Source organism: Vombatus ursinus, unplaced genomic scaffold, assembly GCF_900497805.2.
Source record: "Vombatus ursinus unplaced genomic scaffold, bare-nosed wombat genome assembly UNPS02014786.1, whole genome shotgun sequence".
Taxonomy (NCBI): Eukaryota; Metazoa; Chordata; class Mammalia; order Diprotodontia; family Vombatidae; genus Vombatus; species Vombatus ursinus.
This window is the reverse complement of record NW_020954564.1, coordinates 28,890,350-28,910,898: the sequence shown is the minus strand read 5'-3', so window position 1 is coordinate 28,910,898 and position 20,549 is coordinate 28,890,350. Positions and strand designations below refer to the sequence as shown.

Here is a 20,549-nt window from a genome sequence, read left to right as displayed (position 1 = left end):
TTTTATACTTGTGTTCAAAAGTACAAGATGAAGGGAGTATGGCTAGATAATATTGTGAAAAATAATTTGAGCATTTTAATGGATTGCAGCCAATATGAGGAGGCCAAAAAAAGGACACTATCCAAGGTTGCATTGAGGTGAGAGCCTTCAGAATGAATAAGGCAATAGTTTCACTGTATTCTGCCCTGGGCCAGACCATAAACAGAGTACTGTGATAAGTCTAGTTGCCATATTTTAGAAAGGACACTGAAAAACTGGAGTATGTAGAGAAGATGGAAGCCAGAATGATGAGAGGACTGGAGGCTGTGCCATATAAGAATTCATTGATGGAACTAGGGATATGTGTTCTGGAGAAGAAAACATTTAGGGATACATGCTAGCTTTGGGATACATTTCAAGAATATGGAGGACAGTCCAATTAAAAAAAGGCTAACAATAAAATAAAATTATATTCATAAAGTGTTTGGCACAGCCCCTAGTATAAAGTAGGTACTTAATAAATACTTGTTCCCCTCCTCTAATTCATTCTGCTTGGACCCAGGGGGCAAAATTAAGAGCAATGGGTGGAGGAAAAAGGAAGGGTGGATCTTTTTTTTTCCCTCATGAAAACTTCCCAAACATGAGACACATTTCAGAGTGGGTTGGGCTGTTTCCAGAGCTAGTTAAAGAATATATTCAGGCAAAGACTGAATGATAACATGGGGACTTTGTAAAAAATATTCTTGATTAGGAATTGTTTGGAATAGTCTTCTAAGGTTTCTTAAAATTCTTTGAGGTTGTAAAAAAAAAAGGAAGAGGCTTCATTAGCCTCAAATAGCAGCAGAAATGTGAAATAATAATGATATTGAATGACCTTCTCTAGAAGTAAGTTCTGTAAATCACAGACACAGTTTGGGGCATCAATGGATAAGGCAATTCTGCTACATGATTGCTTACGTGTGATGCTTAAAGTAGAATGAAAAGAAGATGAAAATGGCTGATAAAATAAACCCTCAGAAGGATCTCCTACTAAAACCTGAGTGACAGACCTGTGGGAGAAATCAGTTGATTGGAGGCCTTTACAGTAATGGGCCTGTCAAGGGCTTGATTTCTTTCAACATGAAAGCTGGCATACAAATCAATAATGAGACACCAAATCAAATCATTATCAGTCTAGACTACCATTCCTGTGAGAAGGCTAATTTTGCTCAGTGGAGTGGTTGATGGTGGTAACGTTTAGGAAATTGAATCCATTGGATTAACCTTGGGGAAAAAAAGAATAGGAGTAGAGTTATTGGCTTAAAAGTGATGGAGGGGGTAGGTAATGTAAATAAGCAGACCTTTGGGAGGATGTTTAAAATAAAGGCATTTTACACACACACACACACACACACACCCCCTATGCTCTGTGGGTAAATCCCAGACAAGATTCATTACATTATGATTAAATTAAATATTACACTATGAAACTAGATCTTTAATGATTTCTACTCATCCTTTCCTAATGGCAACTATTAGTACTTTGTGAGGGATACAATGTCCAAGTCTGACCAAGCAAGCAGTCTTTTCCGCAATAACTAACCTGCTGAACGAGAGATGGTTACAGTAAAGACAAACTAGAGTAACTCTTAGGTGCTCTATGGCATTACAAGGAAGAGAAAAGGCTCTTTTCTAATAGTCTTAATTTCTAATCATAGTGATTTGTATAGGAGTGACTTAAGAGCAAAAACTAAGATTATGAGGAACTTGGCTAAACAGAGGTCTGTTGATGAATAATCTGGCTACCATTTTCAGACTGATTTTCAAAATCATTTGAGTAGGATTTCAAGGTGACTTTTAGAAATAGTTACATTAAGTATGTATTTATGATCATAAATAAATTATCAGGCAATGAAGTAATTTAACAGAAATTGAAGCCCATGGGTTGTAAGAATTAAATGAAAGGAAAAATTAATAGATTCAGGTGGAAAATACAAAAATAAAATTTTCCTTTTCCAAGGTGCTTTTATTCAGTTGTGTCTGACTTTTTGTGACCCCAAATGGGGTTTTTCTTGTCAAAGATATTGGAGTAGTTTTCCATTTCTTTCTCCAATGGAGTAAGGCAAATACAGGTTAAGTGCTTTGCCCAGGGTCACACAGCTAGTAAGTGTCTGAGGACAGATTTGAACTCAGGTTTTCCTGACTCCAGGCCCGGTGCTTTATCCAATGAGCCATCTTGCTGTCTCTTTTCCAAGGCAGAATAGTTCAAATCCTCCAAAGGGGAATAATAATGATTCCCTAGGTTGCTATCCAGGACAAAGGTCATCAAATAATATTTTTTTTTTACCGTCTCCTGATGTGGGAAAATGATTTGTCTTCATGACCACATGATGGACTTAGAATAGCTCTGTATGGAAATTTTTATGGTCTCTACCATTGTATTTGTATTCTCTTATTCCCCTAGACTCCTCAGATTTCAAGTCAGAGGGCATAACATCTGCTTATTAAACACCGGGGTAAAAAGGATATGAACCTGATGCTTCCAAAACCTAGACTGTTCATCCAAAGAATTAAATTAGTAGGTAGCAGGGAAGGCATCATGATGTAGAAGAAAGAAAATAGGATTTGGAATCAAGAAGGCTGGGGCTCCTTATCTGAATAATGCTTGATTTGAATTAGATGACCTCTAATATCCCTTCCATCTCTAAATACTATGATATTATAACTCCCCTTTTTGGGGAGTTGAGTCAAATGTCTTCCCTTTGGGGAGTTGATAGTTGGCAACAGCAGATTAAGTCTCCTGTTTCTTGCATCCACTTCTTAGTCCTAGTTACACCAAAATCAATGATAGCAACTCACATGGTCATATGTGCTCTGTACCTTATGCACTAAAAGTCACCTATTGATATTAACCTAGAAAGGATCCATTTGCAGGGACTTAGAAGCCCTTAAACTATATATATTTGCCTAGTCAACAAGTTGAAGTAATACTGACCTTGGAACAATTATGAGACAACCTTACTCAACCTTTGCTTCCAAACTCCCGAACAAATTTTTATTCAGCGACAAGCAGATTCATAATAACACATAAATCTCAAGTTGTTTCATAGATATACTCATAGGATGAACAGTATTTCTTCAAAAAAAATTAAGAAGTGGTGAAGAGGGAAAATGAATCTGCAGAAAGTTCCAAACAGTAAATTGGAGATCTGGTTAAGTCAAATCACACCAAGACCATCTATGGATGAAAATAGAGGGAGGACAACAAAAAGCTCATGGAAAAATGAGGTAGATCTGCCAGCATTTCTATAGCTATCCTCTTTCAGTGATGAAAATCAGACCACCATAATTAGACTCTAACATCTCAGTCCTCAGAGTGTTGTATCAGGAAGTGGGAATGAGAATTTTAAAATGTGGTAAAGAGACTGGGCCAGAGCAAACACACAAAAAGGAAATTCATCACAAAGGCGACATGAAAACATTGAGGCATCAAGGCATTCATATTTGCTTTACAGCACTACAAAAAATAATAATCTTGTTCTCCCTAAATATCTTATTTTTCAAAATCTTAATAGAAGATAATCCTTGTAGTACACAGGGAAATGATTTAAGGACTTCTAAATTGCATCTGCATTTCTTTGGTGAACTTCAGGGACACATGTTCCATTCTTACAGTCTGGAATCTATTTCTTTGACCTTGGTGTGGGGAGATTTAGACTCTCTCATCTTACAGCCACATTTATTTATTGAGGACCTAATTCACTTCCCATATCTGTCCTAGGTGCTATGGGAAATACAAAGGTACAGAACTTTTCCTCAAGCAGTTTATAGTCTAAGTTGAAGAGACAAAATAAACGTACATGAAACTAAGGAATGATACGAAATAATACATAATTAAACTGAAAATGTTGAGAACAGACTATAAGTATATAGAAAGCGGTACTTGGACCTGTTTCCCACATAAAGAGTAATTATATAAACAGCTAAAAAGGTGTTTAAAAAAAGCATGTAGTTCTTTTTGCACCTGAAGTGTCAAGTAGATGAATACTTTTCTACACTTTACTACAAAGCAATCAGACCTTGGTCTCCTTTTGTGCCTGAAAATGTTCCATCATCACATAAATGAGTGAAAGGAAAAAAAGTGCTGCAATATACCCTCCACTTTGTGTGTATTTTTATCTTCTGCAATATCATGATGCATTATCATGACTGCACAAATGACAAAGCTAAGCATCTGTGCAAATTCAGGTTGTACATTTGGTATTTCTTTGGAGGACAAGTTTTGTTATATTGTACTTTTATAGATGAAGTTTTAGTGTTTTTCCTTGTTCCATTTCCAAAGATTGCCCAAATGGCTCAAACCAATTATTAAAACGATTAACTGTCATAGTTTTTCACGCTGTAATTATTATTTTAAAAAGGGAGAACTTGTTTCCTTAATTCAACAACACTATTTACTATTAAACTATTTGAGGTAGATTCAGTATACTGTGTATGGTACAATGAAGAGAGGAGTGGATTTGGAGTCAGAGGGAGCGAGTTCAAATTGTCAGAGGGAGCACATACAACTAACAGCTGTGTGCCCCTGGGCTTTTCACTTATTTCTCTGAACTACAGTATCCTCTTTTTGTAAAATAAGGAAGTTCAACAAGATGGCCTCTGTAGCTCCTTCCAGTTCAACGATCCCATGAGTCAGGTATTTAATGTCCATTTATTGCTTGACTCTGCTTCCTTGTGCTATTCAGTCATTTATTTCTTGTTAGGTCTTTCTTCATGATGCCACTCACATTCGCTCTTCATTTCCATTCATACTTCACTTCTGCCACTTTCACTGTCTCATACCTGAACTGTGATCTCCATGATTCTAGTCTCTTTCTATGATCTAGCCTACATGCTACCACAAAATTAATCACAGTTTCTTGTGGGGAGGGGGAGAAGGGAATAAGCATTTATATAATAACTACTATATATCAGGCACTGTGCTAAGGAGTTTAAAATATCTCACTTGATCCTCACACAACTGCGAGGTAGATGCTGATACAATCCCCATTTTACAGGTGAGGAAACTGAAGCAAACAAAGGTTAAATGACTTGCCCAAAGTCAAAGAGCTAGTAAGTGTCTGAGGCTAGATTTGAATTCAGTTCTTCCTGACTCTAAGTCTATAACTCTACCCACTCTACCACCTAGCTGCCTAGGAAAAATCAACTCATAGAAAAAGATCATGAGATTTTAGTGGGCTGTATATTCAATATGAATATGGTATCCAAAAAAATTAATGCTAATCTATGCTGTGTTGAGAGGCATAACATCCAGATCATTCTGGGAGGTAACAGGTCTGTCTTGGTCAGATCAAAACTATGGTACCATGTTCAGTTTTATTTACTATATATATTTTTTTAATTTTTTTTTTTGCTTTTTTTTTTTTTTTTTGGCTGGGCAGTGTGGTTAAGTGACTTGCCCAGGGTCACACAGTTAGTAAGTGCTATGTGTCTGAGGCCAGATTTAAACTCAAGTCTTCCTGACTCCAAGGCTGGAGCTCTATCCACTGCGCCACCTAGCTGCCCCTGTTTGCTATATTTTAAAGAGGATATGGATAAGCTGACACATTTCTAGAAGATGTCAACTAGTATGGTGAGGAGACTGGAGAACATGGCATATGAGGATTCATTTAAGGAACTGGGAATATTTAGTTTTGAGTATGGAAGACTTAGGGGGTATGTGACAGTAGTATGCAAGAGAGATTAAGTTTATTCTACTGAGCCCCAGAGGACAGAACTACAGGCAACAGGCAGAAGCTGGGTTAGGAGGGGAGATTTTGGCTTGATAAGATGAAAACTTCTTATCACTTAGAGCTCTGTAAAATTAGAAAAGGCTGTCTCAGGGGATAGCAGACTTTCTAGGGATGATATAGAGGGGAATCTTGATCAGGTATGGGCATGACTTGATGATTTCTGAGGTCCTTTACAAGTCTCAGAGTTCGTGATTTCTAAAAACTTAAATTTTGTGTACATCATTCCCTGCTTCTACGTTATTGGAAATCCTTAAGTGAAGGTTGGATGACTACTTATCAAGGATGTTGCAGAGGAGACTTCTATTCAGGAAAAACATTTACTAGATAAACTCTAAGGCCTCATCATTCTCTGAGATATTATGTTTAATGAATGAATGAAAAAGCATTTATTAAGTGGTTACCATGTGATAAGTGCTGTGCCAATAACTGGGAAGACAAGCAGAAAAAGCAAGATGATTCCTGCCCTCAAGGAGCTCACAGTCTAATTGTGGAAGAGCTCACATATGGGAAAGGGCTAAAAGTCCTTGAGTTGCAGTAATGGGGAAGATAGCAAGACTTAGGAGTCTCTAGGATATAGGATGATTATGATCATAGGAGCATCAGAACTATGCTAAGCAGTAGAGGAGATAGGAAATATTTAGATATAGTCGTTTGCTTCAATTGATGTCATTGTCTTGAGCGAGTTGTCTCCATTTAAAAAGAAATCTATACATACACACAACCAGGTTGGTCTTCACCTACAAATGCTACAAGTATTAACAGAATCCACCATTAAACTTGCTAAAGACATTCCAGGGACACATACATTAAAAAGGAGGGTCAGAGGCCATTACTGTTTATTTGAACAATGGGAACAAAAAGGAAAAAATTAATTCTAAGATGAACTTCAGGACAATGAAAATTTAAGGCTTTCAGTAAATTTTCCCATGATGAGGTTTCCATACTATAGATAAATACCAAATCATATGCTACAAAACTGACATTTATATCTTTGGTGGCACAGTATTTAATGGAAATAAGCAATATTTCTCATGATAAGCAAACAGTGAATACTGAATAGAAGAAATAAAACAGTAGGGAAACTATTTTTGGAATATGCTAAACATATATTGTCCCCATGAAGTCTAGGGAGCTTTAGGTCAGATTTAATGATTTAAGAAAGGAGGGTACAGCTGATAAAAAGGACATAAATTAAGCCTCAAAAAGTTGGATCAGCAATAAAGGTAAAATTGCTAGGGACTGAAAAAATATGGCATCATAAAATCTTGGAAAACTGTTAACCTTGACTATAAAGCTTTGTTTAAAGCTCTGGTAGAATGACTCACACCTTCAGAGGACCTCCTAATTATAACACTCATTACACAGTATGCACCTTGGAATAGTAACTTATACTTTACAGCTTGTCTCAGAGAAATGTTTTACTATGGTAATAAAATATTTTTTAGCTGCAATATCCTCCTATGTGGTCAAGAGGTTAGAATTGAAAAGACTGAAATAAACAGGTCCAAATATATCAAGATGGAACCTACTGTTCTTAAATGTGATTTTAAATGTCTCTAAATATTCAAGAAAAAAAAATTAATGGGCATAAGGATGAAGGTTATGTTCTATACTGAGGGAGAATAGTAATGTCTTTCCCCACCAAAATAAAACAAAGAAAAGTATGTGAAATAATATGCATTATGGTTCACACCCAACAAATACATTTTTCCTAGTTAATCTTATAAAGTAAAATAAATAATTAAGCTTCTCTGCAAAATAAAGACTAGTCTTTAATGTACATGTGCAAAATGACCCTCCTCAAAGAGGAGGCAGGATTTTCTGATGAAGAGATTCAACACCAACAAAACCTTTGCTACTTTTAATTTCTGATGAGAGCCCAAGGCTCACAGTCTTAAAGACAAAAGTGAAAAGAGTGAAGTCTTGAAAGGACCAGACTTCTAAACCACTTCCTCCCCTTCCTCACTGAAAACCCCCCAACTTCCACAGGCTCTATGTCTACTTCACTCTGTCATTGTTAGAGCGATCAGTGAATCACTGAACTAGACGTTCTCCTCTTGAAGTGAATCAAATTGTATATATGGAGAAAAAGTGTAGTTTAATGTATTTTGCATGAATTGACACTTGTTTAAACCTACTAGATGTGATCCTGCCAACAAAGTGAATTATTCTCCTTGTTCATCCTTCATTTTCTTAGAGGACCAATGACATCACAGGTGATGTCTTGACTTGCCCATGGAAATGGATTTAAGTGAGGTAGAGTAGCATGAAGTCATCAGCCTCACTTTCTCTTCCAGAGTCATCAAAGTCCAGTGGCAACACAAAAGTCAGAATGGCTGGCAATGGCCTGCAGAGGATGCAGTGGATGAACTGGTCTGACCAAGCTCTCGGCATCCCACAGGGCCTGCTTCGTGGCCCTTGGAACAAATTGTTTTTCTCCGCCCATTCCACTGGGGAAAGTCTTCACATGCTTGGGGTAAAGAGCCCCCTAAGTTACCAACTATGCTTTAATTAGGCATATTTGGAGTTAAACGCTTCTTGTATAACACCGACTTTTATGCAAAGAACCAAACAATGCCTTTATGGCCTAAGATTTGATGCACCTTCCAACTTAACTTACTACACTTATGGCAGAGTTTTTAAAGGGCTCAGCCAAGTTAAGCAACCCCACTGATACAAATGAAGTGCCTTCTACTTACCCAATCCGTATTTTCAGCATGCCACTGAATAGTTCCGGATTATTAGATATGATCCAGCCAATGTGAATGACGAGTTCCTGCTGAACGACAGCCTCCCTTTCATCATGTGTATTACACTTGTGGTAGATGATATTCTTAATCACTCCTGGAGACAAAGGGTTAGAGATCACCTCTTCTTCATGCCCAAAGGCCCCCAGAGTTACCTATGAATGAGTTAAAATATCAGCGTCAAAAGCCCCTGCCTACTAAAAGGTGAGATAAAAAAAAAAATCAGAGTCAGGCTGGGTTAAATTTCACTGTACAAGCTAAGGATGCAGGGTAACTTTAGTTTTGGGGGCTAGTTACAGGAGGGGTTCTCAGAGACAGGTCTGCAACTCTCATGGTGATCTAATGAGTGATTCAAAATACAAGAGTACATAAGGTAGGAAAGGGACTAAAGGGTTTAGGGTAGAATGTGGTTTTTCATTTTGAGTGAATTTAGTAACATAAACTATTGGGTAGATTTGTCACCCTGTTCTTGCCAAATTATATATGAAGAAATGTAGTTTGATCCTACCATTTCTCTAGCTCGCACTGACACCTACCCTACTCTGACCTCTTGCCATATCTATGGTTTAGACCACACAATTTAGCCCTTGATTAATAACTCTATTGTGTTGCTCTGAGATGATTTCTGATACATAAGAGTTATCTTCTAAAGACAAGGCCATAGGTTCTTAATAGATATCTCTTTTATAGGCAGCGGTATAACCTAGCAAAGTTCTAGGAACATTGTCAGTGGCTAATAAATACCTGCTGATTCATCTCTCAATTATAGGACAAGATGGCAGAAGTAATATAGAAGCATAGAAAAGAATAAGTCTTAGAAAGTAAGGTCCTAATGAAAAGCACTATATGATACTTTGATCTCACTTCATCTCCTATTTTCTACTCCTACATAAAAATCCACAGCTGACCTTACCTCCATCCCATACATAGTGCATGTCAGAAGTCAGGGAAAGAGAGAACAGAATAGACTCAGTACCTAAGGAAACTATGATTTTTCAAGTGATGAGAGGGAGAAAGTAGTTTAGGCATTCTGGAGTCTTTTGGCCCACCAAAGAAGTATCTGCACTGAAAACTGAACAACATCTATTTATTATATTACAAATGGTAGCTATTAATTAGTTCAAATGTTGTTACTTTTATTAAACTGGAAAATCAAGATACACGTCATTTCCTGTGGAAGCATTAAGACTAAATAATTAATTCATTTCATTCTGTTCTTTCAATTCTCAGGCTAGAGTGAGCTGACCTGAAATATAAACATCCCATTCTGATCCCTATTTGCTTTTAGGACTGAAAAACTGTGCCAAAGTTTTAGTTACAATGCAAATGCTGAAATGCAATCAATTAATCGGTGTCAAAAGCTTGGCCAAATAGGAGCAAAGCTTTTTGTAGCAAAGCTTTATATAGTGGGATACCAGAAGTAGATGCTGGTTACCTTCCTCCTGCTATCAATAAAAGATATTCAATGCAATGTTCTTGCTTCATGAGGAGTACCTCAAGACAATAACCTCATGACAGTTAAAAGTTCTGTGAAACTGTCAAAGAATCAAAGGATGGAAGCAACCTCTTGAGATTGTACAAAGATCTCCAAAGGCCATCCTAGTGTTTCATATGCATTAGTTAACAAGTTTTATGATAACCTAGGGATCAAAATCTAAGGGCAAAACAATTATACATGAACATTCATTTCCTTCTGGCATTTTAATTTATTTTGAAAGACAGTACAGTCTAGTGAAAAGAGCATTGGATTATACAGCAGTAAACTTGGATTTCATCAATTAGTACTTTGGACAATCACTTTCAAGGGCCTCAGTTTTCCCTATCAAACAAATGACGATAACAGTGCTTACTCTATATAACAACAAAAGCTAATATAGAGAACGTTAAGGTTTGCAAAACACTTTACAAATATCTTATTTTATCCTCACAGCAACCCTGGGAGGGAGGCACTATAATTATCCACATTTTGCAATTGAGAAATCTGAAGCAGGCAAAAGTCAAGTGGCTTGCCAGCATCATTGAATTCAGGACTTCTGACTCCAAGCCCAGTGCTCTATCCACTGAATGACCTCGTTACTTCATAAAAAATGGTGTGAATACAGAGGCAACAAGATATGTGAATGCAACTTGAGCTATTTAAGGAGAGTTATATAAAGCCAATTACTACTTAATTCTTGTTATTATGAAAAAGAACAAATAGTTGTTATTCAAATATATTATAAAAGCTGGACATCAAGACCCCAACGCTTAAACTTTTAATACTAATTAAAAGACCTGAGATGTGGGTACTGGGTTGATTCATCCAGAGGAAGTTAAAGGTGATTCAAAAAGTGACTCAAAAACCTTACCATGTTGATGGTTTGCTGTATTTACTGTCAGGAAAGTATAGTGATGCCCAGAAAAGAAAATGGAAGCAAGCAAACTGTCATAACCAAGTAAAGATTAAGCCAGGCAAGCCAAATGCTGAACAGAACAAAAAGTGCTGCCATTCTCCATGCCACAATCCTCATGCAGTGTCCTCCTACTGTGTACTGCTGTTATGTTCCCTTTACCCGTGTGAACAAATGCAGTTCCTCCACACCTAGAACCTCTCTTTGATTGATCTGATATTGGTACAGTTTGTGTACTGTACAGAGTCCAGGAAAAAGTCAAAACTCCAAAGGAGTGAGAATGCGAAAAGGACACAGCCTACCTATTTAACACACCCACATCTTTTTATTATTGACTTTGCTAAAGAAGTCTTTAAAAATATTATCTTGTTTTTAAAGAACTGGTCAGAAAACTTTCCACTAATTTTATTCCAAGGACTGTGACATATGGCATTGAGGGTTTTCAAAGTAGAACCAGGGAAACATTTTGAACAGAAATATCTTTGATGAGGCCTTGATTAGAGTCTAAAAGATGCAGACTTACCTGTTTGCCCTGAACTAACACATTAGTAATTGAAGGCGCAAGGCTGTCCACTACTTTATTTAAAAGACTTGCTGCGCAGCGCACAACCGACCTAGAGCAAAGAAGAGAGCAATCCCATTGGATGTTAAATGCTATTTTGACAGATTTCCAAATGGGGCTATTTAAAAAGAAACATTTTTTTTTCACTCAAATAACTTAACAAATCAGAGTGGATTATGTGGATTCATTAGGGTAAATATCACAGAGGGGATGGAGGGCAGAGTTGGAACTTACAAACTATAGGTTATATATACACATAATTAGCCAACAGTTCTTTTCTGTATCAATCTGCTGTGCTAAGAATAAATGTGTTTAACCAAATGATTCATTTGTATTACACACACACTAATATATAAAGGATATACTATCAATAACTTTTCTAACTTTCCAAAAGAAAATTCGTTTTAAAATGGCAATGGAGTCTCATGAAGTTATTTTTGGATCTTATCCAATGGGAACCACATTGTAAGCTAAACTGCCTTGCAATAAGTTTCCTTGGGTACCTCAGTAATTAATCCCCTTTGAATGGGGTTCAAGATGGATCACCTCATGCTGAAACCTGCTCTCTAGTGAATAGCACTATAAAGAAATTCTAGTGTCTTCCTCATCCTTGCCCAAATGGTAAAATTGGTTTGAAAATTCTTTTAAATGGTGCACTAAAATGGATTAAGGAAGGATTCCCCTACCATTTTAAAGTTTCTGAAAAGTCTTCAGAATATTGGAAGCACAGATACAGTTCTTGTTTTAAAGAACAACACATGCAAATCCATAGTCTACACAAGGACTAAACAAAATTACTTCTTTCTCAAAGGCAAAACTTCTATGTAGAACTATTTCAGAGAACAAAAGAATGTAAAGTACTGCGTTTTAAACTGTTTGTCATTTTCTGGCTGTCTTTTATACCTAGATTACCTGATGTGAAGGAGCATGTACATTTTTGAGACTTTACTGAAAAGAAGTGACAAGGGACAAAAGTGCCAATAACCAATGGAGTTAGGGACACAACAAGCCTCATCTCTGTTTCTGGGAAGAAGGCTGTCCTCTCCCCCGCACTACAAGACTGAGAAGAATGCATTTCCAAAGAACATATAATTTTTCATCCAATGCAGATAAGCTCACACATGTCAAGCAGTATCACTTTCCAACCTGCACACAGTTTTACCTGTTTCCCATGTACCAAAAAAGTAGTAATGTGAGGGGCTATAGAGGAAGAAAATTTCTGGGTAAATGCAGCACCATAGCGCACCGTCAACCTAAGTGGGTCAGAGGACAACCACCAAAGGGAAAATAAAAGAAATAAGATTTCCAAGATTTGGCCCTTCTAAACAAAACAGCACTCTACATTTTTGCCAATTTTCTTCCCTCCCCAGTTCAATACAATTCTAATTTTGTGACAAAAAAGGTTTAAGATATCAAGCAAGATTGGTCTTATCCAATTAAAAATAAGGTAGCAGGCCTACATTTAAAATCTGACGAGTAAAATCTGTTTGGCTATAATGCTTTTCCTCAGTAAGAAAGTTAGTGTGGCAAAATTGGAAAGATTTAGCCATCGGATTTATTGCAGTTTCATGAGTGGTTAAAAAAAAGATATTTGAAGTCAACAAGCATTTATGAAACTCTAACTATGTGTTGAACACTGTGCTAAGTGCTGGGAATACCAAGAAAGGCAAAAGACTATCTTGTTCTCAGAGCTCACAGTTTAATGGAGGAGAAAACATGCAAACAACTATGTATAAACAAGACATCTACATTGAAAATAATCAACAGGGGAGGTAGTAGCACTAAGGGTGGGGGGGCAGATTTGAATCCTATAATATTATATAATTGTATATATATATATTATATTTATACATACATACACATATACATTTGCATATATGTACACACACATATATTATTTTCCCCCAATTATATGTTAAAAAAATTTTAACATTTTAAAAAGTTTTGAGTTCCAAATTCTGTCCCTCCCTCCCTATTCTCCCCTCCCTTCCCCTTCCCTGAGACAGTAAGCACTCAGATATGAATCTTATGTTAAAAGTTCTTAAAATTCATCCATTTCAGCTGGTTCATTTTACAGATGATGAAACTGATGGCCAGAGAGGTTAAGGAACACACCCTAAGACAGATAGACACTACATTCTTTTAGAAGTTTCTTTGTTTTATTTTGTTGCAGATTTAGAATAATTATTTATGTGCTATATAATTTATAATCTAGTTTCCAAAATATGTCATATTCTGCTAAGGTAGTTAATAAACTAATTTTGAAATGCAATGTGTAGATGATCACTCAACCAGCCATAGCTTGTTTAATGTAAATTCTGTACTTAGGTCTCCACTTACCTAAATAAAAGCCAATCAAGTCACCTTTTAGGAAAAGATGTCTAATAGACCGAGGTGAGTTATTTTTCAAGAGGGGACCACCATCACCCAGACCAGTATAGAACACATGTTAAACGAATCAGCTATCCTTGGCCCTTTAAGTCAGCTAAATAGATTGTTACAAAATCATAGATTTACAGCTAGAAGGAAATTCAGAAGTCACTCGATCCCTCCAGTTTACAGGTGAGTAAATGGAGGCTCAGAAATATTAAATGACTTGTTCAAGGTAACAAAAGCAGGATGCAGCAGAGCTGGACCTCTTGCTATATCTCCAGGGTTTGCTGCAATGGGGGAAAGTCCTCGTGCACAACAAGAGTTTGTGACTCAGGATGGGAGAACGGTGGATTGGCAAGGGGCCATTACACAAAAACAACCTCCTGCACAGGTCTTTGCCCATGCATATGTTTGATACATTTTGGGAGAAAAGGGCTGCTGTCTAAAGCCAGAAAGCATGAGAGAGAGTAATCTCTGTGAATATCTACATCCTTCTGGAGGAAGGCAGAGACAGGCATGGTACTGGGGTCCAAAAGGGGAAGATGGGGTCAGGGAGACCTGCTGTTATTATTTTGGCTCCTCAGTTTAAAAGTCACTTTTATCTTTATGCCATCAAAAATAACAACAACAACAACAAAAAATTGATAATGACGTTAAATACGAACCAAAGTTTTTTACTGCCAGCTCTTCTATAGACTCTCTCCATGTGATCAGAAACAGTACCTAAACATGAAATAATACTATCATAGTCATGTAATAGTTAATGAACACCCACTGGCACATGGCACTTTATCAAGGCAATGAGCTGTTCTCGATTACGGCAAAAGAAGCTTTTTATTAAATGCATGTCATAGTTATCCTGGTGCCCTTTTGCAAATATGGCTTTAGTCATTAACGAACTTTCACTTTTGGTCCACTCTTTTCAATAAATCCACTAATATTCTGAGTTACTTCAGGATGTGACATATAAAATGTGTGATTAAAATATATCAGTTGTTAATACTCAAGATCTGTTGACTTTCAATCTCTAGAGATTTGAATTTTGCATATTATCATTCCTTAAAACTAAAACTTGTTCAATATGGAAAACCTGCAATTTAATTAATTAAAAAATGAATGCACCAATTTAGTATAGAAGAAAAAGAATGAGTACATTATAAAACAATCAGGAAAGTGGAACTAATATTGTAGGTTATTAGGGAATCTGATTGCTCATTAGCCACTATTCTATAAGTTTTGTGAAGACAGTTTTATTCTTCTTTGTCTCACTTAAGCACCAACCACATACAACTCCTTACACAAAGCAGGGGTTTATGCAATCAACAAACATGGAGTGAGTACCTACTGGGTGTAGCACTCTGATCATACAATGCTGCACTAATCAAAAACTTTGCACTCCTTAGTTATAGCTATTATTTGCTCAAAGCTCCTCCCTGGCATGGATTTGGCATGTTTTAAATGCAACCATATTCTATGGAGCAAAGAGTAGGTACATCTATTCAAGGATCATAAAAAAGTAATGGAAAAAATCTTCAATATTTTATCTCAAGTTAATTTTACTTCTATGATATATTAGATAAGCCCTCATGATCAGCATTATACAGTATTTCTTGCAACTTTCAAAATTTAAAGTATATAAAACTAAATCAAATATTACAATTACCTCTCAGCAGATAACTTATTGAAAAGAAAAATAGTTTTTGTTCTTACATAAATATTGAGGTTTGACTGATATCTATTCAATGAAGTCACCCCATGCTACTCAAAGTAAGTGGAAAATGTCCAATCAGTTTTAATTTTAGGCCTTTGACCAAGTACAAAAAGTCTTGGAAAGCCATTTGATGAAGTGAAGGCACTAGAAAGAAAGGCTGTTCCGATTGGCTTGGGGCTTTGTTACTACCTTTGGTCCTGTGTAAAAGTATTGAGTTGGTTTAGAAAACTCCAAAAATTGGAGCAAGTGTGGTTTCCCATCCCATTTTAAAAGAGGAACCACCAAGAGAAGGTGGGAGCTGAGAGGAACCTAGGCCAAGGCCAAGTCCTCTGGCATGAGGAAGACTTTCTAAGATTGGCAGAGTCCAGGGGATTTTTTACTTCCCATCCTTACTTAAGATTCCTAGTGGCATCCCCACATCAGTTGATTGCAAGGTCTGCTTTGGGAGCCAAGGACAGGCTAGGTACATATTCATTATTCTGGGGTGGGGGAGGGAACTTCTTAAATTCCCCATGAATAGGAGAAAAAAAACCCAGCAATCAAAAGCTGTACCCTGTGTGTTCTTTAAGCTCAATCCCACTTTCCAATGGACTCGGTATAAACTCGTGGAAAAGCATCGCACACTTTTTAGAGAGGAGGGGAGGAAGGATGTTTTGCACAATCTGTTCTTACTTTATCACCACAGAAAAGACCTGTTTCTAAAAAGTACTTCAGACTGGCTGACTAAATTGTCATCTAATAATCTTGGGAGGAAATCAACCCTAAGTCCTCAGATCATACCTTGAACTCTTACGGGGAGATATTAGCTTGCTCTGGGACCAAGGATTCATAAGTGAGAGTGGGTGTTGGGAAAATATGCTAAGGGCTTATATGGGCAACATTTATAATCTATTTCTTATAAATGTTCTCTAATCATGAACACAGTTATGGTGATCATGTGAAGTTCCAGACCCCTAATAAATGAAAGGTTAAAAAAGACCCACAACAAACATATCTTCTGGATAAAGCACATCTTTTAGGCAATGTCCAGAGCAAAGAAGAAAAATAAGCAAATTCATCAGTTGAGCATCTGCTTACACTTCCGTTTTCACAGCTGATTATGCACAATAATTAGAACCATACGGTTTTTGTTTATAGTTGTTGTGAAGGTGAGTCATTAACAGGTTGTTCTGTAATAATTTTGGCTGAGGATGGAATCCAACTAAGAAATCAGTCTTCAATTTACATGTAATGATGAAGAGATAATAAACACATTATCTCCTACTGATTGGCAGTAATGACAGGAGAAACTTAAGAGACCAATTTTTAAAAACATCCTTTTAATTAGTAAACAAGAATATAAAAATTTTGTATAAATGGGATCCTTAATCAATATTATTTGATAAAATATTACTTTTTGTGTATCACTTTCCAATTTTCAAGAGTATCTTATTTGATTCTTATAATCAATCATCCTGTGATGCAGACAGAACAGGAATTACTAAGGGTTTGAATAATATTCATTTCTTCCTTAGAACATTAGCCCAAGCTCCATGTTTAGTCATATCCATATTTAGCCCTCCCGTGAAGAAGTTTTAGAACAGCAAGACTGACTTTCTTAACTGTGCCCAATTGTATTATCTTTTGACAGCTTTTTGAAATTGGATGTAAAGTATTTAATTGTATTAAATGTTTCAAAATAATGAAAATAAATATTGACTTAGAACATGAACATTCCAGGACATTGGCTGAATACATTCAAATGTATTTGGAGGCTTCTTAGGTTAGTGCAGACCATCACATGGACATGATTAGAAATGATTTATTATTTATCACCCATTTAATTCAGTTTTGGACTGCAATTTCATTAAATGCCATATTTCATTCCAAATTCTACTGCAGAACAAAAAAGGACTAATTTTTATAGACAACTCAATTTGATTCCGATCTTAAAATATAAGGGAAAATAACACCGAAAACAAAACTGTCAATATGCAACTGCTGAGCCATTTGAGGCTAACATGCATGGGCAGAAACCTCGTTTCCAGCTCCATTCTAATGTAGGAGATTAAGTGTATTATCACCAAAAAAAAAAAAAAAAAAAAAAAACCACAACTCTGTGCTCAGAATTACAATCACCCAACACTGCACGAAAACAATTTAACAGTTCATACATTTAACAGCTCATTCCACTCTAGGGGCGATGAATATGCACTTTCCATTTAAAGCAAAAACTGTCTTAATGGAGAGGAAAATAACTGCAACTTCTTCAGTGTGTGTCCATTATTCACATTCCTTAGGAGTGCACTGGACAAATACTTCCTAGTCTATTTAAAAAAAAAAAAACAAACCCTTTTCCCATAGTCTATATACCTACCTTCCTTAGTGATGAAATTAGGACCTTCTCTTTTAATCAGTATACCCAATAGGATGGCTTGGCTTGCCAGACAATTGCAGTCCTAGAAAAAAGATAAATGACTATTCGTAACTGAAAAGAAATGAGCACTAGCGTTAGCAACATGGTATCTCAGGAGTAGAAGGAATCTGAAATATTATCCTTCTCTATCCCTTTCTCCTTACTTCTTTCCCTCCCCCACCACAAGTCTGCTGTGAAGAATACATGAGATTATTCATTCACTCAATAAACATTTGTTAAACTTCTATTTTCTGAAAACTATTCAGAGCTATACAGCTTAGAAAAGGACAGTTTCTACTCTTACAGAGCTTAGATTCTAACAGGGGGATAAAGGCATAAAAATATAAACCATGATACACAATATTATATGATTAGCACATTAGAAAGGTACAATTCAAAGTGCTCTGTGAGGTCAGAGGAGAAGAATTATTAACAACTGGGAAAGGTTTCTCAGAAGAGGTGAAACTTGAGTTAGCCTTTAAAGAATAAGAAGGAATTCAACAATTCTTTGGAAATTTTTCTTCATATTAAGCCAAAATCTACCCCTACAACCTCCATCCATTGTTCCTAGGTCTAACCTCAAGGACCAGTCAAAACAGGTCTAACATATAATAGCATCGAGGATGTCAGCAAATCAAAAGATTTATGTAAAATGCTTTGTAAAGCTTAGAGCATTAGATTAATTCCAATTAAAATGATGATATGATGATAATGATAAGGCATAGTGCTAGAACCCTAATAAATAATTCTTAAGCTCTTTGGTTAATTTTGATGCCCTCTGAGATAACAAAGGAGAAGCACAGAAAGAACACACAGCAGGGATGGGTTTCCTGATCTCACTCAGGGTTACTAAATCCCCTTACACTTAGTTTTTGAAGAATTTCATGGGTGGTTTTGTTTTTCCACTCCACAACTGATATGTCTGGTTGTTGCTCCAGTTCAGGAGCATTGGGAGTACTGGTTTGTCTTTTGACTTTAGAGTGCTTGGGAAGTTCTAGCTCTTCAAAACTCTTAAATTCTGGAAGCCTAGGAAATAAGAGAAAAAAACGTCAAATTTCATACATTTTATCAATGTCTCAAGAAACACAATGATCGGCTATTCCACATGGGACTTACTCTTCTGTGTCACTGATTCTTAAGAAGTCAAGTTGTTCAACGACAGCTCCTGATATCAAAGTCTGAAATAGAGGGTATGGAGAAAAAAATTAGACTAAAGTCATTTCTTAACTAGTGTTGTACAAACAATAAGGTTAGTATTAGTAAACAAAACTAGGAAAAATGTAATAAAAACGCACATAGTGCTTATGCCATAATAAATTGTAACACAGTCCATAGGATGAATTTTATTACATTTTAATGTTCTCCTGGCTTTACAAGCACTAAATCTTATACTACCCCTAAAAAGATAATGTAATGCAGGGTGGTGGTTGTTGTTTTTTTAATGTCATAGACAATATGTATGCTTTAATTCTGTTTTCAACTACATAAAGCCATTCAATTCAATTAAAAAACAAAACAAAACAATAAGCACTAAGAAATTGGGCAGCTAGGTGACACAATGGATAGGGTGCCACGCCAAGAAGCAGGAAGACTCCTCTTCATGAATTCAAATCCAGGCTCAGATTCTTAGGAGCTGTGTAACCCAGGGCAAGTCACTTAACCCTATTTGCCTCAGTTTCCTCATTTGTAAAATGAACTAGAAAAGGAAATGGCAAACCATACTAGTATCTTTGCCAAAAAAAAAAAAACCCAAATGGGGTCATGAAGATGACTGAAAAATGACTGAACAAAATCTGAGAGGTCTTATATGCGTAGGCCATATAGGTTTGATCTAGATCTGTGTTTTGAATAAGGCAATAATCTTTTTGTTGTTATTACCCAACAACAGATTACTTTCAAGTTTCCATTAATCAGGTCCAGTGTGTGGATTATCTAAACTCTTCTTTATTTTCCTAAAAACTCACATCTGGCTTTTGAACTTTCATTAGACATCCAAATTAAATGCTATGAAACTCAAAACAGTGAATTGTTTCTGCTTGTTAGAAGATATTATGGTGAAGGAAATAGTAACTGATAACCAAAGATGATTCCATGAATTAATATGACTTCAGTTATCTATGTTACTACTGGGACATTGCCAGCTAACTGAGACTTAGCTATGAGTAAAGGAGAGAGAATCTGAACCTAACGTGATTTTTTATCACTATTCTTTCTCTATAGTATTCACCATTTGGGAGGAGGTGAATGAGAAGATATAGACAGTATTACATATCCATGTAAGTTTCTATTATTGTCATTACTGTTTGAACCATAATATTCAAGCTACATCCCCAGAACCAAGAGTTCCAAGCAGGGTCAGTGACTGGTGACTTTAAAATGAAGAAGTAACTTGATCTCTTCATGAGGTGAAGGAAAAAAAGGGGATAATCTCTCTTGCTATCAAATATATCTGTTAGATTAGCTCAGTCAGGCGCTATAGAAAGCCAGGGACAGGACAATCAGGGAATAGATTTAGAACCAAAAGGTAATCCAACCATTGATTAAAGATGTAGCAATCCAGGCCCAGAAGAGTTTATCATGGACCCAAGGGACAAGGGCCAAAGCAACCACAGAGAAGTTGC

The 20,549-nt window shown here is 36.4% G+C and overlaps 1 protein-coding gene across 2 annotated transcripts in view; it reads right to left on the bottom strand.

Moving 5' to 3' along the window:
- The window catches only part of PHKB (phosphorylase kinase regulatory subunit beta), a 231,278-nt gene that overhangs the window by 21,716 nt on the left and 189,013 nt on the right, over positions 1 to 20,549 (bottom strand). For both annotated transcript variants that reach the window (XM_027867903.1, XM_027867904.1), the window contains 6 exons: positions 19,045 to 19,106; positions 18,792 to 18,954; positions 17,890 to 17,971; positions 14,488 to 14,545; positions 11,411 to 11,501; positions 8,450 to 8,652 (listed from right to left, as the gene is read on the bottom strand). In XM_027867903.1, the coding sequence (XP_027723704.1) occupies positions 8,450 to 8,652; positions 11,411 to 11,501; positions 14,488 to 14,545; positions 17,890 to 17,971; positions 18,792 to 18,954; positions 19,045 to 19,106 (659 nt within the window). The remainder of the gene's footprint in view (positions 1 to 8,449; positions 8,653 to 11,410; positions 11,502 to 14,487; positions 14,546 to 17,889; positions 17,972 to 18,791; positions 18,955 to 19,044; positions 19,107 to 20,549) is intronic.